This window comes from Cotesia glomerata, linkage group LG3 (genome assembly GCF_020080835.1).
Source record: "Cotesia glomerata isolate CgM1 linkage group LG3, MPM_Cglom_v2.3, whole genome shotgun sequence".
In the NCBI taxonomy this organism is placed as follows: domain Eukaryota; kingdom Metazoa; phylum Arthropoda; class Insecta; order Hymenoptera; family Braconidae; genus Cotesia; species Cotesia glomerata.
In genome coordinates, this window is record NC_058160.1 from 25,993,355 (window position 1) to 26,019,295 (window position 25,941).

Below are 25,941 nucleotides of genomic sequence, written 5' to 3' on the forward strand. Positions count from 1 at the left end.
TGTGACGTTATTTTTCACATGGGGTCTGTGACAACTGAGCGTCACATCGAGCACTAGCTCAAAAGTTCAAAAATATTGTACAGCGATAACCCAAGATACTGTAAATAGAACGATTTAAAATTTTTTATTGATTTATGGTAATTGTGGATAGTTAGTTACAGGGTTAGGTAAAGTAGGAGGCCGCGATATCAAGCCTCGCGGTAATACAGGATTTGGGGAATTAGTTCGCGAATTAGTTACAGTAAGATAGAGGAGTGATCATCGATCAAGAGAGTTCGAGTTCGACCGCCGTCCGAGACGGACGTGTTCCAGATAGTCGGTCTTCAACCGTTGTCCAGGTTAGACGCTACAGAAAAATTATTCCAGTCTTCGTCCAGGATGGACGCGTTCTCGATAAATTTTTATTCGTCTTCAGAGACGATTATGCTACAGATTCTCTCTTCTTTTGTTTATTTAATTCATTATTTAATTAGCTTCGAGTCGTTTGGGTTATAGCTACAGATTTAAGAGTAATAATGAGGAAAGTGATTGAGTTTTGTGTGAGTAAGGTAAAGTAAAGAGTAAAAGTTATTAGTTGGCGTCTCGAGCTTGTGGACGAGTCTACGTTGCCGTGGAGCGGGACAATAAGTCACCCGGCCTCGTGGATGCTAGGTAACTAGCCCTTTTGAGACTCCCTGGTGGACTACGGAAGTCCAGCTGTAATGTTGGCGCTCCAACATGGGAGGAGTCAGGTGTGAGTAGGGAATCGGTTTTAGTAATTTTGCCCTTGTGGTGGTTTTGGTATTTCTGACGAGACTTGACCAACCTCGCCGAGAGTACCGCTGGTCCACGTTAATTTTGGCAGGCCACAGGTGTGATCGGACCATTGTGCCTGTGGAAGCCTTTGGTCAGTGTTAATTTTGAGGGGTTAGAACCTCTTCTTGTAAAACCCTTTTACGATTCCCTACTTATACCGGCTCCAGGAGAGGTAGCCACCATGGACGATCCTGGCTCGGGAAAAGGAAAGAAGGTATTATTTAATTTATGTTATTTCTGTCGAGTTAATTTCGTATTCTGGGGAATAGTCCTCTTGTAAAACGTTTGTTGCGGTACGTTTTAAATTTATTCCTTTTCTTTGAGTAAAGTAAGAAGGATGCTTAGTTTAAGGTATATTTTATGAGTTTTTATTTTGTACGGTTAAGAGAGTTAAGGATTTTGTGAAGGGTATGTTTTGAAGCCCCAGGTCATTTTAGATATGTATACTTTAATTGGGTTATCGCTCCAGTAAGAATCAAATGTAATTAGAATTATTTAATTTTTGTATTTCTAGCTAAAAGTTATATTGAGTTCTGTATGGTTATATTTATTCGAGTTTCCGGTAATTAAGTTCCTGTATCTGTTTTGTTGTAACCCTTATAGTTAAAGTTTTGTTAAGTTTTTTTGGGACTTTGTTAATAAATCAGCTATCAATCCGAAACATCAGCGTCTTGATTTACACACGCTTCCCCAACGTGCAACCGGATCACCCCCTCTCTCCACAATCCACACACTGAGCGACACCGAGTATACCCGCCTTCTCTGCTGCAGCTCCCAGCCTTATTGTTACAGTTCTTTGAGTTTTGGTAATTTCTCGCAAATAAAATTATCTGGCGTCCTTACGGTTATAGATGAGGCAGTTCGCGGGAGTATGAGAGTCGGAAGTATAACGTTTGGGGTTAAATCTCTAGGTTTCCTATTAAAGATATCGTTTGTAGTTTAGTTCAAAGAGACCACCCACCAACCCCCTTAAATCTCGCATTTTAACGTTATAAAATGGCGCCCAACATCGAGGCCTGAAAAGCGCGGGAGTCCGCACCGATCGAACACCTGTATCGAGAAAAACGATGTGTAAATCAAACAACTACGCATGATTGCATAGCTGGATTAGGTTTTGTGGAATTATTTATTAAGGTATTATTTTTGGGTAGTATGCTCTTCGCTTGAGTTAAAAATTTAAAGAATTTAGGAAAAATAGTTATTGCAGTTATTTATTCTCAGAAAGCACCTTAGATTATTTTTCTTTTGTTCAAGTAAAAATTCTGAGAATCTAAAATCTAAAATATAAAATTATTAATTTAAGTATTTATTCCCGGAAATACTGATGGTATTTCTTTTGTTTAGCTCAAGTAAAAATTCGTAGGATTACAGAAAAAGCTGAAGAAAGAATTTCTTTGTTACAGTCAAAATGTTACATTTACTCATACCTTTTTTTTATATATATGTGCTTCATCTCTAAAAATTATATTTATATTGAGCATTGGAATGTCTAAACATTCGCACACGTGCGGGCTACAGAAAAAGAAAGTTATAGGAATGCATCATATTCCTAACTTAAGTAAATAAAATTTTATTACTTTATTACGGTTCTTAGAAATCCATTGTTACAGCGTAAATATAATCCGCTCAAGAAGTGACAAATAGTCGGCTACAGTATTACGCAGAACAAAGGGATTTTTGTATTAAAACGCTATAGTGTTGCTAGGCAAAACAACCACTTAGAGGCGGCAAACACCACCGCACCTCTCTTTCTCACCTACAGACAAGAGTCCATGTGCTTGGTAGCACGCGCCACGAGAGCGCCACTCGAGCGTCCAAAATCTTCCAACGCACCCGAGAGTGGGGAGAGACAACACTACCGAGTTACGCACGGGAGAGGGTAACCCGAAAGGGATAGTGGGCCTTCTAAGCGTTCTGATTGGCTAAGACGCTCGAAGAAAATTCGATTACCAATTAGAAACAGCGACGAAGAAGAATTTCGGGAGACATCGACATCCTCGGATAACCATCGATCACCGATCATTCTCTCGTGAAAAATTTGTGAACTTCAGACGTATCTGCAAGTATCAGCCATTTTCAAGTCCTTTGTGCTTTATCGAAAAGTTAAACTACGTTATATATCCCAGTTACAGTATTTCCAAATTGTTTAATTAAACAAATTCAGTTGATTATAGACGCTACAGTTATTTTGCAATAAAATTGGAAAATCTTACAGTACAGTTACTTGTTTAATTGAACTTGTTTCAATTATTCAAAGAAATAAACTACGCAGTTAATTACTACTTAAGTTATCGAAAAGCTACAGTCTATCTTACCTTGTTAATTATTAACATTGTTAAGAAATTACGTACATAAAATTACAGAACAACAAATTAAGCTACAGTATTAAGTGAAATTAGAATCAGTGAAGTGAAGCTACAGAATTAATTTACGACACCTGATTGGTAAGTTTAGACCTACCGCTCTAGTAATCTATTCTATTATTCTCTACTTAAAATCCTTCTAAAGCCCTAGTTAGCCTATCGAGTTACAGTTGCCTTTCTTAAAAATGTCTAACGACGAAGGTCAGTCAACGGACGCTGAGTTTAATCCCCAAATTATTTGACGATACAGAAGATTTTATATTACGCTATCGTAACCCACCACCGATAGGGGTACGTATACAAGAGAATGTAGCTACAGCATCGGGCGGATTCAACCCGAATACCGCTACCCCAGGACGAGGTCGAGGACGTGGTCTTCCCCCACCCGCGAACTCGGGGACAATACCGAAATCTAACCGCTACAGTAGATCAGATTACAGGCATTTACCGACCGACCACGTTACAGTACGACGACCAAGATCTAGAGACGAATCTCGGCGACACAAAGTTCGCCCGAGCCCCAGAGATTACGAGGTTCCAGAGGACGTAAGCAGTTCAGATCATGATAGCAGAGCCCCGGCGAGACCCAGTGTCTCAAATTTAATGAACGTGCTACATAAATGGCACGTGAGCTTTGGAGGAACACCCGAAGAAGATGTAGAGACCTACATCATGAGGATGGATGAAGCTCTAGAACTCGCCCCCGCTGATGGAACAGGCTTGCGTAAAAGTCCTTCCATTTACGTTCCAGGGCGCGGCCCCTAACTTGGTACCGCGGCCACTCACGAAATCTTAGATCGTGGACAGATACAGTTAAGGCACTACGTTGCAGATTTGCCGATCCAGACTATCAAATTTCCTTGAGGGAGGAAATTTCCAACCGCACTCAGGCCAAAGATGAGTCGATCAGCCACTATTTGGCTTGTATGAATGGCTTGTTTGAAAGAACTGACCCCCCATGGCCAGAAATTGAAAGAATCAAATACGCCCATCGGAATATGTTAGCCTCGTTCCAGTTAATATTGCCCTTGGAGTCGTGCACTTCAATGGAGGACTTAGAAGAGCGCGCGTTCCGCCAAGAACGTATTATACAACGATCCAATATCTACAGACCACCTCCATTACCGCGACACTCAATGTGCCCCTCGTTTGCATTCACGGGGTCGACAAATACGAGTTACAGTAAGAGGCGACCAGAACAAAGAACCTCAGGTAATCAGTACAGCAAACTATCTCAGTTACAGTCAGCCCAGGATGACATAGGTCTAGAAGAGGAGGGAGACCCCACTGCATCCACGGACATCGACGAAGCTCCAGTAGAACAATTAGAAGCGTTACAGTTGCGGAAAGAAAATCGGAAACCGACAAGGAATTTCCAAACAAACGTTAAAGCCACTCAGGCGAGTAGTGAAGCAGCCAGACCAAAGAGTAGTAAAATATTACCAGAACCACTGGCTACCAGTCTGTCGGTCAAGGAGACCCAACAAGCTCCCGATAAAGTTACAGAGTCCAACCCTACAACGACAGAGCCTTTATGTTGGAATTGTGCCGGAACCGGTCATCGTCGCCGCGATTGCCCAGGACCAAAACGAGTGTTTTGTTACAAGTGTAATGCCTTGGGTTACACCATGGCTAACTGTCCTTTCTGCCATCAGGAAAACGCGAGTTGGTGAGTCAGCCACCGACACACGACTCACCAGCGATGGGAAAACCGTCGGAACCCCAGGAGTCGAAAAACTCGGCCCAAGCTACAGAAATAATTGATTTTACTCAGCTACAGAAAATCTCTTCGGGAAAATCCCCTACAGCCTTTTTCGTTACCGTTAACATCGCCGAACAGCCATTAGTAGCCCTAATTGACTCAGGGGCCTCAAAATCCTTCATAGGACCAGAAGGAATAGCTCTAGTTACCAGGTTAGAACTGGGAGTTGATATAATAACTCCACGGCGCGTCATACTCGCCAATGGCGGTATACAACTAATAGATCGCGCGACAAAAGTTAACGTGCAGCTACAGAACTCAATCGTTGAGACTAAACTCCATTGGATGCCATCCTTGTCTCACCCATGCATCCTTGGATTGGATTTCCTCAGAAAGCAGAGATGGTAATCGATTTTTCAGTCAACAGATGGCACATCCGCTCTCGGCCAACTGAACAGTTTCAATTTACGGCCAACCCCGCTCAATCGTGCACCGTCCTCTGCTGCGGTATACAGACATTATCTACAGGGGAAAAGGAAACGCTACAGAAATTTCTGGACGAGAACATACAGTCTACAGGGAGAATAGGGGTCACTCATTTAGTAGAACACGATATCGACGTGGGAGATCAACAACCCATTAAGCTCAAGCCGTATAACGTTACGCCGATCATTTTAGAGTCGATGTGGAAGGAAGTCGACAAGATGTTAGAGGACGGAGTCATTGAACCGTCCCACAGTCAGTGGTCCAGCCCTGTTGTGATGGTACGCAAACCCAACAATAAGTGGCGTTTTTGTATTGATTACAGGAAATTAAATGCAGTTACAGTGAAGGATGCATATCCGCTACCGAATATGACAAGCATTTTGGATCAACTCAGGAGAGCGAGGTACATTACGACCTTAGATCTTAGTCAAGCGTATTTTCAAATTCCCTTGACTCTTCGAGCACGTCCTTTGACGGCCTTTGTGGTACCGGGAAGAGGGTTGTTCCATTTCCGGAGAATGCCCTTCGGGTTGACCAACGCTCCAGCGACTTTTCAGAGAATGATTGATCACATCATTGGTCCAGAGATGTATCCTCACGTTTTTGTGTATTTGGATGACATCATAATAGTTACAGAAACACTCGAACAACACCTGGAGTGGCTAAAGAAAGTGTTGAAGAAGCTCCGGGAAGCGGGTCTAACAATTAATAGAGAGAAAAGCGAGTTCTGCTGCTCAGAAGTTCGTTATCTCGGATTTTTGGTCAACTCAGACGGACTTCAAGTCGACCCAGAGAAAACAGCTGCAGTACGTGAATTCCCAGTTCCAAGGAACATTAAACAATTAAGACGATTCCTGGGAATGGCGTCTTGGTACAGAAGATTTATTCCAGAGTTTGCGACAATCGCTTCACCACTTACAGCCCTCTTAAAGAAAAATCAACCATGGGAATGGGGCCCAGATCAAGATGTCGCCAGCGAAACACTCAAGGAATGTTTAACTTCAGCTCCAGTACTGGCTTGCCCAGACTTTAGTAAACCGTTCACGCTACAGACTGACGCTAGTTCAGTGGGTCTAGGCGCTGCGTTGACCCAAGTCATTGATGATCAAGAGCGTGTCATCGCGTATGCGAGTCGCGCATTAACCGACGCAGAAAAAAAGTACACCGTCACAGAGCAAGAATGCCTTGCTGTTATCTGGTCGATCCGTAAGTTCCGGTGTTACTTAGAAGGATACGAGTTTACAGTGGTTACAGACCATAGCAGTCTACGATGGTTACATAACCTCAAGAACCCGACAGGTAGACTCGCGAGATGGGCTTTAGAACTAATGGATTATTCTTACACCATAATCCATCGCAAGGGTGCCCTTCATCATGTTCCAGATGCATTATCCAGGATTCCAGAGGGTTATGATGAATCCCTGGCAGTTATAGTTGAGGTTCCAGATCGCTGGTACGACAGGCGAAGGAGAGATATACAGCGTAGACCAGACAAGTTTCCAGCATGGCAGATTCTAATCTTTCAAAAGAGATTCAGGATCTTGAGGAGATCCTCTTCATCGATCTGTCCCAGGATGACGACGATGAGTCGGCCGCGACCGAGGCTCCGGAACTCCCAATGGACGACGCCATGTCCGTTACAGCCGAGTCCGAACAACAGGACGAAGAAATGCCGCCCAGAGCAAGCACTACGCGCGGCGAAAGTTCCAGACAAGCAGGTTCCAATCAACGAGCTACACTCTGGGAGAGCCCCGAGGGGTTCTGGAAACCGCTACTCCCGCATCTTGAGACACTACGTTGGCTCAGAGAGACCGAGCCAGAGTTGGTGACAGCTTTGGCTAAGATGGCTGTCCGCATGAGCCACCGCCTAGATGATTCGTGCCCGCTACAGATTCTGAGTGGTTATAAGGTACGGCGATCAATCGAAAACCTACGCACCGTACCTACTGTCGACGCAGAACAACAAACCACGTCGACCACGGTAACGACCAGTGTCCAAACGGACCTACCGAAGACTAGGGTAAAAACCACGCCCGTTACAGCGGAGATCGGAACGCAAACCGATCCAAGAGATGAAGGAGTCCAGGTAGCCATGGAGGTTGTAGAGGAGGCTCTACGACAGGTGACCACAGCTCTAGGAAAAGTTCACGACAAAGAGAATGTCCTGCAGAACAAAAATAACGCTCAAGGAACGTTAAACAACGTACAAAACAAGAACGCTCCAGAATCTACGAAGTTCCAGGAAAAGCAGTCTAAGGGTGAGAGCCGAGGTACGATCCCTAAACACTCAAAGGACCCGTTACCATCGAGTGAGAAACCAACTCTCCCCAAGAGACCAGAGTATCCAGGAAGTCGATTCGGCCTGATCCGGAGTGAGCAAGAGCTCCAGAACCCGATGACCCCACCAATTCCACCAACTAAGGAGAGGTTTAACACCTACTCCTCATCCGAATACCGGTCAAGTCCCAGACCGTACTCAGCTCAAGAAAGACTGAAGAGGGCTCGTGATCCATCATGCGAGTCTCCAGTGATCCTGGAAAACCAGATTCCAAGACGTTTCCAAGATCGACGAGTTCCAGAAAGTAGATTAGCCCAACAGCGACAGAGTACAGACTTCCAATGGATGGGGAAGCCGAGAAAATGCTGGAATTGCAGACGAGAAGGCCATCCATTTAGCTCTTGTCCAGAGCCAAGGCACATCTTTTGCCAGATGTGCGGTCGGGCCAACGAGACCGCACGGACGTGTCCAGCATGCGGCCCTAAATGGCGAGCCATGGGCCCGTATAAGAAGGAATATGGGGGCAATGTTCCCTGGGAACAGTTAAGAAAAGCACCCAGGAGGTCTGAGGCAGAGAAATCTCCTCCAAGAGACTAAGACTTGCCATGTAAGTCCCTCAAGCTACAGTACCGTTGTATTCGCTCCGGCGATTACGTTACCGTAGGCCATTGGGTCTAGGAGTCCAAGCTCCACGAGTCGTAAGACGACAGCTACAGGCAGTTCAACAACTGCAAAACGTTTTTGCAAGTTCAAGTCAAAAGAACGTGCAAGTCCCCAGCCATTAACGCTAAGCCAGTCCGAGGTGGAGTAAAGTTCCAGTTGCTTGAGAAGTGGTTCAACATCAGAAGCAGCTCAAGAAGAGGTTCCAGTAAGCAGAGTTCAAGATCAGAGGAAGCAGAATGCAGACCCGGTAGACTCAGACCTCCCCCGGGGGGAAAGGGGTTGTGACGTTATTTTTCACATGGGGTCTGTGACAACTGAGCGTCACATCGAGCACTAGCTCAAAAGTTCAAAAATATTGTACAGCGATAACCCAAGATACTGTAAATAGAACGATTTAAAATTTTTTTATTGATTTATGGTAATTGTGGATAGTTAGTTACAGGGTTAGGTAAAGTAGGAGGCCGCGATATCAAGCCTCGCGGTAATACAGGATTTGGGGAATTAGTTCGCGAATTAGTTACAGTAAGATAGAGGAGTGATCATCGATCAAGAGAGTTCGAGTTCGACCGCCGTCCGAGACGGACGTGTTCCAGATAGTCGGTCTTCAACCGTTGTCCAGGTTAGACGCTACAGAAAAATTATTCAGTCTTCGTCCAGGATGGACGCGTTCTCGATAAATTTTTATTCGTCTTCAGAGACGATTATGCTACAGATTCTCTCTTCTTTTGTTTATTTAATTCATTATTTAATTAGCTTCGAGTCGTTTGGGTTATAGCTACAGATTTAAGAGTAATAATGAGGAAAGTGATTGAGTTTTGTGTGAGTAAGGTAAAGTAAAGAGTAAAGTTATTAGTTGGCGTCTCGAGCTTGTGGACGAGTCTACGTTGCCGTGGAGCGGGACAATAAGTCACCCGGCCTCGTGGATGCTAGGTAACTAGCCCTTTTGAGACTCCTGGTGGACTACGGAAGTCCAGCTGTAATGTTGGCGCTCCAACATGGGAGGAGTCAGGTGTGAGTAGGAATCGGTTTTAGTAATTTTGCCCTTGTGGTGGTTTTGGTATTTCTGACGAGACTTGACCAACCTCGCCGAGAGTACCGCTGGTCCACGTTAATTTTGGCAGGCCACAGGTGTGATCGGACCATTGTGCCTGTGGAAGCCTTTGGTCAGTGTTAATTTTGAGGGTTAGAACCTCTTGTAAAACCCTTTTACGATTCCCTACTTATACCGGCTCCAGGAGAGGTAGCCACCATGGACGATCCTGGCTCGGGAAAAGGAAAGAAGGTATTATTTAATTTATGTTATTTCTGTCGAGTTAATTTCGTATTCTGGGGAATAGTCCTCTTGTAAAACGTTTGTTGCGGTACGTTTTAAATTTATTCCTTTTCTTTGAGTAAAGTAAGAAGGATGCTTAGTTTAAGGTATATTTTATGAGTTTTTATTTTGTACGGTTAAGAGAGTTAAGGATTTTGTGAAGGGTATGTTTTGAAGCCCCAGGTCATTTTAGATATGTATACTTTAATTGGGTTATCGCTCCAGTAAGAATCAAATGTAATTAGAATTATTTAATTTTTGTATTTCTAGCTAAAAGTTATATTGAGTTCTGTATGGTTATATTTATTCGAGTTTCCGGTAATTAAGTTCCTGTATCTGTTTTGTTGTAACCCTTATAGTTAAAGTTTTGTTAAGTTTTTTTGGGACTTTGTTAATAAATCAGCTATCAATCCGAAACATCAGCGTCTTGATTTACACACGCTTCCCCAACGTGCAACCGGATCACCCCCTCTCTCCACAATCCACACACTGAGCGACACCGAGTATACCCGCCTTCTCTGCTGCAGCTCCCAGCCTTATTGTTACAGTTCTTTGAGTTTTGGTAATTTCTCGCAAATAAAATTATCTGGCGTCCTTACGGTTATAGATGAGGCAGTTCGCGGGAGTATGAGAGTCGGAAGTATAACGTTTGGGGTTAAATCTCTAGGTTTCCTATTAAAGATATCGTTTGTAGTTTAGTTCAAAGAGACCACCCACCAACCCCCTTAAATCTCGCATTTTAACGTTATAATATATATAATATATATAAATATATGAAAAATTGATGTGGGTACTCAAATGAAAGGTCTCGATGAGTGTAATCTCGGGGTGAGCTTATATCTTTAAAAATGTCAATGGTTCACGAGATACAAGGTCATTTCTTAATTATGTATCTAGAGATAGAGCATTTTTGAATGCAGCCTAAATACTTATCATAAGAAATTTACTATCGATAAGAATGATATGAAACCTTGAAAAGACACAAATTCAAATCAAGACCTTTGCAATGTCTCTAAATTTCACTAAAAAAACCGATTTTATCCTATGACTATCCTCGACACAAAATTTTTCTCATTCTCTTAATAATATATATAGATAATAAATGAATAAACCCTTTATTGTTTCCAATTGTAACTAAAGAAGAAAACCGGTTAAATTTGAAAACTGACCTGAATTTCCTTCATCTGGTGAGCTTGTTCATTCCATATTGCCTTTAACTCGTCAGATGTCATGCCTTTGTACCGATAGGCAAGTAACTTACTTGGCCCACAATGACTTAGAGCTTGTTCACGGGCTTCTGTTAGGAAATCACCGGTAAGGTGATTGTAAATCTCAGCACGTTTATCTTCTTCATCTTTTATTGCCTGACATTTGTTACGGTACTCCTGTTCCTCAGCCTCAATTAAACAAATAAATTATTCAGTATCACATATAAATAATAAATAAATAAACAATAAAAATTTTCCATTTTCAATAATCTAATAATTATATATATTAAACAATAAATAAAACATAAAACTCACAAGGGCACGATTAAACTGTGCATTAGCTTCATTAAGTTTTCTTCGGCATTCTTCTTCCATTCGTTCAAGGTCGATCGCACGTCTGTCCCTAGATAATATCATTCGTTGAAGAGATTCATCAGCATGTTGTTGTTCTTGTTTGTTTTTTTGTTTCTCGTACACCTGCTGCATAAGACTCGATTGCATCTGCTCTTTATCTCTGCTCCGTCTTTTAACTTGCTCAAGATCTTCACCCTCAAATCTGCGATTAATAAAAAAAAAATCATAATTATTTAAATAGATATATTTATATTTATAATGTTTGTTTTTAAAAATTTTTTTATGCAAACTTTTGAGCAGAAGAAGGTCCAATTCGCGGATCATCATCGGCTAGCCGACCTGGTAATGATTTTTTCAAATTATCCGGATCGTAAAGATCAAAGTCGCGACGATCCTGCGGACGTTGATAGATTTGCCGGTATGAATTTATATCACGATTTATCTTCTTCTTTTCCTAGAATATTAATTAAGCCTTTACAAACTGTGAAACTAGATCGTTGCTCTAGAATTAATTACTCGTTCTAAGAATCGGTGTAAATTTGTTAAAATTATTTTCATTTACCAAGTAATTAAAATAGAACAGTTTTGTTGTATGTTTAAGATATTAAATTTAAAATAAATTCAAATATTTTTACTTGTTAAGTTATAAGAAAATATTTTAAAAGTTTCCATTTGCCTGCACGTGTTGATTTAAATCTACTCAATGTTTTATATAATTTACTTTTACATGTATAGTATTCTTGTTAATTTAAAATCTGAATATATCACAAAGGTGACGAAACGTAGTTCTAATGACTAACAAATTTTTATGTAAATAAATAAGTAATCGAAGAAGTTAGAAATCTTATTACTGATCAAGTTACAAATTTTATATTGAAAATTAATTTTAATCTTATTTTATAATTTTAAAAAGTTATTTCATAAGATACATTTTTTTAATTGAAGAAATAAATAAATAAATAAAATCTAAATCTAAATTTTTTTAATTGAAGAAATAATTTTATTTATATTTTATGAAGTAAAAATAAAAAAAAATTTTTTTTAATGGAAAAAATAATATTATTTATATTTTATGAAGTAAAAATTAAAAAAAAAATTTTTTTTAATTGAAGAAATAATTTTATTTAGATTTTATGAAGTAAAAATTAAAAAAAAAAAATTTTTTTTTTAATTGAAGAAATAATAATTTCAAATTATTAAAATTAATTGAAGAAATAAATAATAACAAATAATAATTTGATTTATATTTTGTATAAAGTTAATATTTAAAATCAAAATTGTTAATTTCTTTAAATTTAATTTATCTTTATAAATTAGTAAAATTTTTTTAATGTAATAATTTTCATTTAAAAATGAAAAAAAAATTTTAATTCTATAGTCTTCACTGTACCTCTAAGTGTTCTATATCAAATGTATAAAATTTTATTTTTATATAAATAAACTTCTAATTATAACATGAAAAAATTTCTAGTAATTTTCAATTAAATGTTTGTGTAAAAAAAAGAAGAAAAATCTAATGAAGAAATATCATAAACATAAATAATAAACACTTGAGTTGTTTTTTTAAAACAAAACCTAAATATATAAATTTTTTTTTCTCCCAGCTATCAAGTATCAGCTTGGATTTTTTAATGTCGTGTCAGTGCAGGACGCTATGGAGTATATCAGTTGCAGAAGATAATACGTGGGGATTACATGAGAAAAAAATTTAATCATGAGCATGACAAACCTCCTCCTCCCGCTTCTCAAGCATCATTGCGAATTTACTGCTGCGCAGCAGCGCTTCATCCATCCGGCATTCTTGTTCTCGTTCTTGCTGACGCAGTCGCTCTTTTTCTTTTATCTGCCAATCCAAGAACTCTTTGTCTATCTGCAGTACCAATGTAAACAAACGTTGAGTAAATAAACAATCACCTTCATTTTTTACTCAAATAAATAAATTACATTTAAAAAAGTACAACTCTTTTTATAGTAGCATAAATAAATATAATTCTTCGAGATTTAAAATTCGAGATCCGAGATGCATTAGTCGTTTGCAAAAAAAAAAAAAACTCTTAATATTTATTAATCGCTCCGGTATGAAAGATTAATGAAACCTAAGATATCATTTTATTTAAGAAAATTTATTTTTCTTCACATAACATGTTTCTTATCATTTATACTTCTCATATATTTATCAATTTTATGCGCATTAATCTTTCTTTAAGAGTCTTACTGAGTTGTTAGAAAGATTATTTCTTCTTTTTATTTTTTACAGAATTTTTTTTAAATTATTGATAAGGTAATTGCCAACTTACCCCGGTTTGGCATCGTGGATCGAATATTCTCTGTTTTCGAGCCTCTTGATTTCGTCGTTTTCGCTCAATGCAAGCTGCGACCTTGAGATCCTGTGGCGTCGTCGGTGGAAACTTGAGCATGCTGAAGAATTAAAATTGTTTCGTTGTATACAGTAATTTTAATCGGATAATTAATTTTACGAGTGAGTTGATAAATAAATTAATCAAAACTTTTAAAACATTAAAATTGTGGAGCTGAATATTTAGCGACCAGCTTGAAGCTAACTGATGGAATAAACGTAACCATGGAAAATTTTCCCGTGCGACATTGATTAAACAACTGCCAAATAATATTGTTTTTTTTATTTGTAATCAACTTTTTAAATTAATATTATATATTAAATTTTTTTTTTAATTTACGCACGTACTTTTGATAAGTTTTATCTTTTTTTAATTACTGATGAATTACGAAGATGTATCGCATGATTTCAAACTTGGTTTGTGAATTTTATAAATTGGTTTTAGTTTTTTAATTTAATAACAATTTATATAATAATAATAACTAGCAACCTTGCAGTCACTATGTGACTGCCGTGACTTGTAAACTATAAATAAATAAAATTTTGCTTTATTAAATTAACTTTTGTTAAATTGCACTGTACTTTCTTATTTATTGATGTTTTTAAAGATATAAGCTCATTCCGATGCTACACTCATTAAGAGCTTTCATTTGAGTACCCACATGCATTTTTGATATATTTTTCATATATAAATATATAAAATATATGAAAAATTGATGTGGGTACTCAAATGAAAGGTCTCGATGAGTATAATGTCGATATGAGCTTATATCTATAAAAAGATCATTAGTTGACAAAATACAATGTCATTTCGTAATTATTGACGTTTTTGAAAATATAAGCTCATCCCAATGTTATACTTATCAAGAGCTTTCATTTGAGTACCCACATGCATTTTTGATATATTTTTCATATATACATATATAATATATATAAATATATAAAATATATGACAAATTGATGTGGGTACTCAAATGAAAGGTCTCGATGAGTGTAATGTCGAGATGAGTTTATATCTTTAAAAAGATCATTAGTTGACAAGATACAATGTCATTTCTTAATTATTGACGTTTTTAAAAATATAAGCTCATCCCAATGTTCCACTCATCAAGAGCTTTCATTTAAGTACCCACATCAATTTGTCATATATTTTATATATTTATATATATTATATATGTATGTATGAAAAATATATCAAAAATGCATGTGGGTACTCAAATGAAAGCTCTTGATGAGTGTAACATCGGGATGAGCTTATATCTTAAAAAATGTTAATAGTTCATTTCTCAATTATGTATCTACAGATAGAGCGTTTTTGAATGCAGCCTAAATACTTATCATAATACTTCGATTATCGGTGAGAATGAAATAAAACCTTGAAAAAGCATAAATTCAAATCAAGATCTTTGCAATGACACTAAATTTCACTAAAAAAAACCGATTTAATCATATAAACACACTGGCCACAATATTTAGCTTATTATATTAATAATATAGATAATAATAATAATAGTAAAAAATTTAATTTAAAAAGATATATATCAATATTGTTTCACTTAATAATTAAAAAATCTAAAGGTCACGGGAGTGTCTAGGACACTAACTTGCGTAGATTTAGTACGTAGAAAAAAAAAACTCTAAAATAGATTATTTAATAAGCGGTATCTATTTATGTGGATCAATAATAAAGTAGGGAAGAGTAATGCGATATAACGAAACATCAGGTAAGGTAATATTACAAGGTTTAAAGGGACTGATCGGTAATCCGAAGCAGATAACTGTGTTAACGTTAGAGCAAATAAGTATGAAATTTAAATCAATAAGCGGTACACGTGTTAATTTTATACATATAATCACATCATCCTTATAATTACATATCAGGAACTTTTATTTTTATTAATTAAAAATCAACTGATAATAAATATGTACCGTAGGAAAATACACAGCGGATGAAGTATTTATTTGAAATAGAGTTATAAATTTAGGAAGAAGCTAAGTTAAGCAGTAAAATGTATAAGCAATATATTTGCCTACGTACATATTGTGATTAACGCGGAGTTATTGATGCAATTACTCAGTAGACGACGAGAAACTTGCTTGGCAACGAGGCTATAAATGATATTGACCAATGCGTGGTAAAACTGTCACGTCTCGTGTGATTAAATTGCTCGTGGACGTACGCAAGTATGTGTTCATATTATATATATGTGCATATTTTATAATCCATTATATATCCATGTCGGTGTACAATAAGTAAGGTGTGAGATGAAGAGTTAAGAATGCTTTAAAGCCACGTGCGTTAAACAAAACAACATATTAAGATGCCAAAAAAATATAAATTAAATCAACAAATTAATTAATTATTTATTATTATTATATTATACTTATTTAATTTTATTAAATAAATATGTAATTAAGTAATAACTAATTGCTCTTTGTTTTATATTTTTAATGCCAGTGTGATTACACTTATCAATGGTATTATTTCACGAAGGAAACATCAATATTGTCTGCAATAATTTACTAACAAAGTTCAGGGTCAGGTTGCGTGAAGAGATTGCCGATCATTACAGATTCAATTCTTAAGAAAAAAAATTAAATAACATTTTAAATAGGTCATTCATAAATATTACATTTTTTTTATCTGATCCATTTGTTTATTAGAAAATAATAAAAATCTTATTACATACTTCAATTTTTAATTTTACTAAGATTCCAATTGTTTAAATTAATTTTATTTATTTTTATAAATTAATAATCCAAGAATAATACACAGTACAAAATTTTGCGTCAATACGTCAAAAAATTTTTATGTTAAATTTTCATTTTCTATCGCATCTAAAATCATAAAATAATATGAAAAATCGCAGGTAGTTGGAATTAATAAATGACAAATTAAACAATCATGTTATTGTTATTATTGCGACGTTTCAATAACTACTTGCGATTTTTTTATATTATTTTATGTTAAATATTTAACACTTTTTTGTGTTAATTTAACACAATAAATTTTAAATTTAAATAAAAAAGTGTTAAATATTTAACACAAAATTTTTTGACGAAATGACGTAAAATTTTTTACTGTGTAAAATTACATTATTTTGTGAAAAATTTTTCATTTAAGTACACTCAACCAACACTTTTTGTAAGTTAATAAGTGCTTTCGAGGTATAGCGCTCACAAAAACAAGAATGGCGGCTATATTTGCGAAGTAAAATTGTCGCGAGTTTGTTCCAGCTACGCGAGCCATCAGCTGTGAATTATCACGTCTTGAAGTTCAAGGTTATTATTATTCATTCGTGCGTCATAAAGTCAATCCTAATCGTCTATTTACACTTTACTCTGTACAGTACTTTTGATATATTTTTACACACAATAATTATATATTGCAACAACCTTTGCGTTATTATTGTGTTAGAAAGCTCTAAAATAAACTTCTTTTAAAATAGAGTTTTTTTATAATTAAAATTTATAAACTTATACTTTATCTTAATGAAATTTAATTATTATATGGACCTAGGGAATAAATGACGTTATGAGTTTCTCTTAAAAATATTAAATTGAAAAAGCTATTACTTATAAGCACGCAAGTTTAAATTTTTGATTACGTTGATAATTTAATTTTTTAAGCAAATTAAATATTTTAAAATGTTACAAATGTACAAGTTTTTAAATGTTATTATAATTTTTTAAATAATGTTGTATTATATTTCAAAATATTACTCATATTCTCAAAGTAATTTGAATTTATCAGATAGATATCGTTAATAAATTCACTGTACAAAAACTAAGCTCAGTATTGCCGAAATTTACTCAGAATATCTTATATTAACAGGTGCCGTAAGTTATTCATAGTCTATTAACGATGTTTTGAAATAAAATTTAATTGAACAATATTATATAGAATTATTAAAGTATTATCTTTCAACCGAGAGAAATCAATGGTTTTTAAAATTTATTACTAGTAAAAATATTTACATTATTAGCGACAGTTGTTTACAACAATTAAATTCTCTTAGAATTTTTTTTTTGTTTAACATTAAAATTATTATGGTAGTCTAAAAGTTAATTTATAATTTAAAAATTACAATACTTTAGTAATAAGTTTCAACAATACAGGGTGATTTAGAATCACTTTCACAGCGAGAAAATTTCGATAGAGGGAACGATTATAAGCATAAAGTTCCTTAGTCATTTTTCAAGTTATATATAAATTTTTTATTTATTTAAAAAGTTCGAATTCTATAAAAATTCATAAGCATAAAACAAAACACATATGTTATCAATCTCGAATGTAATTTTAAGCAAATTGTCTTTGCTTTACTTGTTTACTATTTTTATAAATAATTATAATTACAGGCATTTTTTTAAATTTATGATAATCAATATAATATCAACATACAAAAATTACCCGATTTTACTTCTGCTAAATCAAATAAATACAACATGTAAAAATTTCACTTTTGGGAATTTTAACACCTAACTATAGTTAAAATTAAAAGGAGAGACAAACTTAAAGACAAAAGGTTAAAAAAATTTAAGACAAAATTCAAGACAAAAAATAAAACAAAATTGTAAAAATAGCTTTTTTATAAATGATAAAATTAAAAAGCTAAGTACTTAAACTCAAAAAATTAAAACAAAACTTCAATTGATATAGTAACATATTGCGATCGATGCTTTCTATACACTCCTTGAAGAGAATTTTATTAGCGCAAGTCCAACTGTAACGATTCAAATTCTATTGTATCTCGAAGTTTCAAGGACACCCTATATTCCACGTCGCATATAATACATATAACATGTATAACTGTAGAATCGTACAAGCCTACAATTAGTCACTTCCTAAAAAAAAGGAATCACGCGATTCGTAGTATTGAAGAATAGTACTACACTATGTCATAAAATATGAACACAAGCTTACAGTGGTTTTGTTATTTCATTAAAAGTTGAAACAGGATGTCATTGATGTCCAACACATTTAATTGGCGATAATAGCGAGGACAATAAAGACCACTTGATAAGTAATTCGGGGAAGATTTCGGAATGATAAAAAGAGTTTAGAGATCGTTATGATTCATCTTGGTCAAATTATTGTTAGATACCACAGATCATTTGGGTTCCGGTAGTACTCTCATCTACGAGAGAAAATTATACGTGAATTATCTCTTTGTCTGCTGCCAAGTAAAATAATTATTCTTGGCTCAACGGCTCTATTTGACTCGCCAAAGTGATGGATAACCATTTGACCGACAATATTAAATTACTTGCAATTAAATCTAATGTTCCCAAAAAATACATTGTTCTTAATGTATGATATGATTCAATAACTTGTTGACATCAGTGCTCCGTTTTGGTAAGCGACCAACAAAAATAAATTTATTTTTAATTAATATTTTGTTTAATCATCTTAAATTTTCATTGAAATAAGAAACTTTTTGTTGCTTTATAAAAAAAAAAAATGAACCTCCAGATTTGATCTAAAATCTTAAACAATTTTATTATTATAAATAAAAAAAAATTAAAGTTTTGAATAAAATATTTCTAAGTTCAAATATCTTTCTCATTTTTAATAAAAAATACTTTTTTAAAGTATCAAACTGATCATTGATGCTGATAAAGTAATAATAAACTTAGTTTTGATTTATCATGAATCTAAGTTTTAAATTATTTTTTAGAAATTGAATTATTGTATGAAATATAAGTACAATAGTTGAAATATGTCTTAATTAGATGAGTAAGTTCTAAAAATACAGCTGATTCAAACATTTACCTTAATTTGATTAGAAGTTCAAAGATGATAAGATAATAACAGGTGGCCATTAAAAATTTATAGAACAACAAAATCGTTTGAATTTTATAATTTTAAAGCGCGCGGTAAACTTTATCAAAGATAAAATAATATCTTCTCTTTTTCTTCTTCAGAAATCCGATCTTTTATTCTGGCTGCCAGATCGCTTTTTCTAGCAACAGATTTTTCTTAATTCTTATCGAGATTTATTAGAAAAATAATTCTTTCCTTAAAATATATAAATGCCGGAATGAAATTTAAAGCTTGTGACCTATAAATTTAACATTTTTTATAAAATGTATCTTTATTGATCTAGCCGGTCAAAAGACCTAGATATATGTACGAGCGCTTAAAAGTTTCCCCCTTCATATTTTAGAGGCTAAGCTCAAAGAGTGTATTCAGAAATGTTCTCGCTCCAGTTCTAGCTAATATAGGTGATACCAACACGAAAATATTAAAAATAAGACTGAATTATTTTTCTTTGAATGGTTAAATCTTAAAATTAATGTTTCCATTCGAAATTTTTAAGAAGAAATTTTTTTTCGGATGATAAGATAAAAAATTAATCTGTAAGAAGATAACATTAAAATTTAATAATTACAGATTAAGTTATTTTGATTCAATTAATTAAAAAATAATTCTTTTTTGTTAATCGACGTATTTGCTAATTTGGGTGATAATACGCTAATTAGTGTTTTTAATAATTGCTCAATTATAAAAATAAATGATACAATTTTTATCAGTATAACCCAAATTATATTTATTGAGTTTAAGTTTATTTTGATGAAATTTAACTGCATAAAAGTGAAGTAAAAAAATGAGTTAGAGTTAATAGTTCATAAGTAATAGCCAGGAAAATTTAAAAATAATATTTCCATAATTTACCGCATTGTCCTCATTTAAAACTGCAACCATGTAAAATTTCCCAGTGACCCAAGAGATAAAGCATGCGTGAGACTAAAATACTCCTGACAGAGTGCATGTGCATTATGTTTGTGCCTATAACAAAATTTAAATTAAAACTCGTGCTCATGTGCAGTGTGGCTGCTCGAACGATAAAAGAACACTCTGAAGACATCATCTTCACATTCTTCATTTTTTTTAAGTGAATTATATTTTTTTTTTATTCTCGTATCATGTCTCATGTCCTACACACTTGGACCTTGAGTGGGCCAACGGCTAAAAAAGTTTCGAAGGCCAAGGATCCACAGGACAAACCAGTAAAAACAGCATCCAGTGACTTCTTTACGACTAAACTCCCATCCGGTCCAAGGGCCGCTGAACGGGAATAGAAAGGGAAGAAAGTAAGAGTGTAAGTTTTTAAAATTTATTTACTTTTTACTCATCAGATAAAATTGAAACTTTGATTTCTTCAGTGAAGAATAATAATAAAGTTAGTCGAGATTTTTGATTTTTTTGTTTTGCTTAATTTATTAAATTATGAAGATTAATTTAGCAGATATATCATAATTTTAAGAATTTTTTTAAAAAATAAATTATGGCAAAAAAAAAGTAGGAAAAAAATTGACATGTAGAAATTTAAAAAAAAAATAAAAAATGCAATTTTTTTAAAATAATTTTTTGGAAAAAATTTATTTGTTATGAAAAATGGCTAAGTGACTGCTAACTTTAATGTCATTAAATTATGAAAATTAATTATAGCAGATATTTGATAATTTTAAGAATTTTTTTAACAAATAAATTATGGCAAAAAAAAGTAGAAAAAAAATTGACATGTAGAAATTTAAAAAAATAAAAAATGCAATTTTTTAAAAATAATTTTTTGGAAAAAATCTAATTGTTAGAAAAAATTGAAAAATGGTTAAGTTAAGTGACTGCTAACTTTAATGTTATTAAATTATGAAAATTAATTTAGCAGGTATTGTATAATTTAAAAAATTTTTTTAACAAATAAATTATGGAAAAAAGTAGAAAAAAAATTAATATGTAGAAATTTAGAAAAATAAAAAATGCAATCTTTTCAAAATAATTTTTTGAAAAAAAATTTAATTGTTAGAAAAAATTGAAAAATGGTTAAGTGACTGCTAACTTTAATGTCATTATTAAATGATAACTAAAAAATATTTTTAAAAAATTGCTCTTATAGTTTTTGAAGATTTTAACAAATGAAAAAAAATTTTTTTTATTTTTTTGTAATAATTTTTGAATGACATTAAAGTTAGCAGCCACTTGATAATTAAAAAATTTTTTTTTTATTCCCAAAAATTATTTAAAAAAAATTTCATTTTTAATTTTTTAAAATTTCTACATATCAATTTTTTCTGCCATAATTTATTTGTTACAAAAATTAATAAAATTATTAAATATCTGCTAAATTAATTTTCATAATTTTTTAATAAAAAAATCATAAAATTTTTTAAATATCAGCTAACTTTATTTTCTTCAGTGAAGACTATAAGTGAAAAAATTCACCGACCTGTCTTCAGTCTTCATAACCTAATATTTAATTCGCCTGTAACTACGTATTATTACGTTGAGTTTCGCTAGTATTTACAAGTAGAATAGATGGATATAGATATGTATAATATAAGCAGAACCAGAAAATTTGCGCGTGCGCGGTCCCGCTGTGACGCGATGACGTCACGTAGCCGCTCCGGGCCAAGAAGCGCGATACGAGCAGCACAGCAAAGGCATAGCAATACAACACAAGTTAACTCGAAAACCTGACCAGCAGCACCAGCACTAGCACCAGCCACCGCGAGCGAGCCAGACAGTCAGTCTAGCCGCGCACCTCAAGCTGTGAGTACCAAGTTTTAATTCGTGTGTCGGCGCACCTGTCGACTCTTCTGCCTCAGGCTGAAATTATTCAAGTTAAAATAAAAAAAAAAAAAAACAAACAACTTATTATTGTTAATCATATACATTTAAATTAATTTCAATAGTTATAATAATAATTCCTTAAAACTTATCTTCGAGATCAATGACTCCAGTGAAAGTGATACCGTTGAAAGATTTATCGCTGCGAAAGTGATTATATTCTTCTTGTTTTTTTTTAATTCATTGACATTGTGTAGTAACTAGCACAGAGACGCGCATTTCATTATCGACTTGTATCCGTCGACAGGAGTACTAAACTTTGAGGTATATTTATGTGTATACATAACTATTATTATTGCATAGATATAGATAGATAAATTAAATGTCTGTGTGTGTATTTTATATCGAGCAGCCCCTTCTTCTCTTAGCTCATTCACTTTTGCGCACTCTCACTTCAGTCTCTTTTCTTGGTGTCCCAGCTGCTGGTACAGCATTGAAGAATCTTTTGATTATTGTGCATGATAAAAAACTAGTTCTTTTATTTGTTTGTTATTGTTATTATTATTATACTACGTAATGTCCTTATCTTAATGAAATTTAAGTTAGTAGTCGCTTGACCATTTAAAAAAATTGTTTTTAATAATTGAATTTGCTCCGAAAAATTATTTATAAAAAATTATGACACTGAAGTATAATAATAAAGCTAGCCGACATTTTTGATTTTTTTATTTTGCTTAATTTATTAAATTATAACTAAAAAATATTTTTAAAAAATTGCACTTATAGTTTTTGAAGTTTTTAATAAATGAAAAAAATTTTTTTGCAATCATTTTTTAATAAAAAAAATCAAAATTTTTAAATGGCTAACTTTATTTTCACCATTGAAGTATGATACAGGCGTTAGTCGACGTTTTTAATTTTGATTTTTTTTAATCATTTAATTAGTACCAAAAATATCTTTTCAAAATTACACCTAGTTTTTCAAATTTTTTACCGAAGAAATTTTTTTTTCTTATTTTTTTTTGTAATAATTTAAAAAAAAAAATTTATCGAAATTCTTAGATGGCGGTTAACTTAACTTAATTTTCATCACTAAAGTTGAGAGATAGAAATTTTTTTAGAATTTTTTAGCAATGAAATTATGATGAAAAAAATTTAATAAAAAAATCCACATGTGAAAATTAAAAAAAACTTTGTGAAAATATTTTAAAAATATTTTTTTATTGTAATTAATTTGTCATAAAAATTAAAAAAATTGAATGACATTAAAGTTAGCAGTCAGTGAAAAATTTTTAAATTTTATTTTACAAAAAATTATTCATAAAAAATTGCATTTTTTACAATTTCTACATGTCAATTTTTTTTTCTAATTTTTTTTTGCCATAATTTATTTGTTATAAAATTTTTTAAATTATTAAAAATATGCTAAATTAATTTTCATAAAATTTGATAGTTGTCAGCTAACTTCAGTATTATAAAAAATTGCATTTTTAATTTTCTAAATTTCAATTATTTTTTTTCATTTTCTTTAACATAATTTATTTCTCAAAAAAATAATAAAATATCTGTTAAATTAATTTTCATCTTATCTTAACTTGTTCTATTTTTATTTACTAACACTTGATTTTATTTTTATCAGGAACTCGCATTGTGACAAGTCGAAGTTCTTGCTGATAGAAGAAATATTTTTTTTTTTTTTTTTTTAAATAACAATCCAATTGAAGAGATTGTAATCACCGGTGGAATATAAGCTACAGAATATAATTTTTCTGAGCCCAGCAACCGGTTTCTGATGCACCAGGTGGTAATATTGCCATTAATCAGCGGAGCCAGAGCAATTCTTACTCTAGTTTAAAAAACAAAAAAAAAGAAATAATTGGTAAGGATTAAAGATTTAAGTGGTTAAAGTTAAATCTGGTATTTATGTTGCCACTTACTCTCCACTGGACAATCCCACCAGGAGTTAAAGTTTTGCATTATATTGTGACGTGATTAAAATATAAGAATTTAAAAATCTTTAATTGTAAGCGCGAGTGTACGCGAAGTGTTGAGTTAAGTTAATTAGTTACTAGTTACTAGTTACTTGAGTTACTGAAGTTTATTTGTTGGTTAGTGAACAGTTGATTTAAATCGTACTATGATAGGATGAGCTGCTCGGTGAAGATCTCGAGCAAGGGCTGGGCCAGCTCGCAGCAGAGGCGTATTGGCTCCTTGCCTGAAGAAACCAATGTGTTACTAAGTCAACCCGCATCGCCAGCAAATCCCGGAAGTACGGTTATAAGTACTCCGACAGTAATAGGAACAACTACGCAAGTACTTATTCCTCAGCAACAACAATTGTTGCTCCAACAACACCAACAGCAAACTTTGAAGACTGTTCAGTCTAAAGCGTTGGCCAAATCTATTGCCACTAAAAAAGGCGAAGATACGGCTAAGTTACTTAAATATATTGATGACAATATTATTGGGAAAAATGGAACATTCTTTGGGCCGTTTGGACGCAGGAAAGGTAAAATTAATTTTTTTTTTATTAATTATTATATTTTTTTATAAAAAGTTACTTTAATAGAAGAAATTTTTTTGAATTTTTATTTTGATATCTTCAAATTTTTTTTTTTTTTTGCTCAGTATAATTAACAAGTCAAAATAAATTTTTTTTTAAGTAAAGCACACGGAAAGAACAAAAGATATTACTGTATATCATCCCAGATTATATTGAGTGAAAAAAAATTTCAGATAGTAGCTAGTATAATCTGGATTACAATGAGTATAATCCAGATATCACGCGCAGTATAATCTGGATTTTTCTAACTACTCTCTGAAATTTTTTTACCACAGATATCACTGAGTATAATCTGGGATGATATCCAGTGTCATCTTGTTCTTTCCGTACATAATTTTGAGGATAAAAAAATTTTTTTTTCAATTTTTATTTTTTAAACAAAATGAAAAACTTAAAAAAGTTTTAAATTTATTTTACAAAAAAATATACGGATATTTAAATTAAAAAAAAAATTAAACTGTTTAAAAAAAATAATTTTGTAAATTTTAATTTGAAATTTTGAAGATATTTAATTAAAAGTAAAATCACCTGAAATAAGGTGGTAAAAAGAATATTTTTTTACTTCAATACTTAACTCATAATTATTTTTCATTAAATATTAATAACGAACATGACAAAAGAATCAAACACGAAATGTTTGTTTAAAAAAAAAAAAAATTAATTGCAATTGAAAATAATTAAAGTCATGTATCATAACCGGAAGAACTTTATCTACATCTGGTGGAGGCATCCAATGTCCGCCAATCATAAGCAATAATTTATGTTTGGTTATACACACAACATATAACATATAGATTGTCGGGTATTATGCAATAGTATGGATGTATAGGGTATTGAATTAAAGTAGCAGCTGATGATCACATACGTTTTTCTTTGGTAGACTGCTTGGCGGCGCTTTGGTTTACTAACGTAATCACATTTAATCAATCAGACATTGTGTACAAATATTATTACACACGACATGTAATTTAAAAAAAGAGTTAAAAACAAAAATGCGAATTAATTTTTATTTTCATCTTAACATAAGCATTACTAAGACTAAAACTAAGAGCAAGTCTTGCTATACTGTGCGGTTTTGATGCCAATTCGTCAAAGTGGATTATAATTGCCGCGATACGAATCGCGTGGTTACGACTAGATGAAAAATTATATTATTATTAGCAAGAATAATTGCGTAAGCATTTAAAACTGCAGCAGACTGCAGGGCGCCGACAATTGCTTTTATGTTTTCTTATTATTGTAATATATTATTATATTGGTCGGTAGAGTTTATTTTAGATGTTTATGTTGGA

At 33.2% G+C, this 25,941-nt stretch overlaps 2 protein-coding genes across 4 annotated transcripts in view; one reads left to right on the forward strand and one right to left on the reverse strand.

Annotated features, from left to right (window-relative positions):
- The window catches only part of LOC123261919 (RIB43A-like with coiled-coils protein 2), a 23,545-nt gene extending 1,415 nt beyond the window's left edge, over nucleotides 1-22,130 (reverse strand). Inside the window, exons 1-7 of one of the 2 annotated variants that reach the window (XM_044723802.1) lie at nucleotides 21,993-22,080; nucleotides 20,194-20,307; nucleotides 13,459-13,579; nucleotides 12,891-13,031; nucleotides 11,452-11,615; nucleotides 11,123-11,363; nucleotides 10,769-10,996 (exon numbers count right to left, since the gene is read on the reverse strand). In XM_044723802.1, the coding sequence (XP_044579737.1) occupies nucleotides 10,769-10,996; nucleotides 11,123-11,363; nucleotides 11,452-11,615; nucleotides 12,891-13,031; nucleotides 13,459-13,579; nucleotides 20,194-20,207 (909 nt within the window). In that variant the 5' untranslated portion in view covers nucleotides 20,208-20,307; nucleotides 21,993-22,080. Of the gene's footprint in view, nucleotides 1-10,768; nucleotides 10,997-11,122; nucleotides 11,364-11,451; nucleotides 11,616-12,890; nucleotides 13,032-13,458; nucleotides 13,580-20,193; nucleotides 20,308-21,992 lie in introns of both variants that reach the window. The other variant, XM_044723803.1, reaches the window with a different exon arrangement.
- The window catches only part of LOC123261917, a 46,916-nt gene continuing 42,911 nt past the window's right edge, over nucleotides 21,937-25,941 (forward strand). The window contains exons 1-2 of one of the 2 annotated variants that reach the window (XM_044723800.1): nucleotides 21,937-22,068; nucleotides 23,726-24,595. In XM_044723800.1, coding sequence (XP_044579735.1) covers nucleotides 24,232-24,595 — 364 coding nt within the window. In that variant the 5' untranslated portion in view covers nucleotides 21,937-22,068; nucleotides 23,726-24,231. Of the gene's footprint in view, nucleotides 22,069-22,271; nucleotides 22,411-23,725; nucleotides 24,596-25,941 lie in introns of those variants that run through there. The other variant, XM_044723799.1, reaches the window with a different exon arrangement.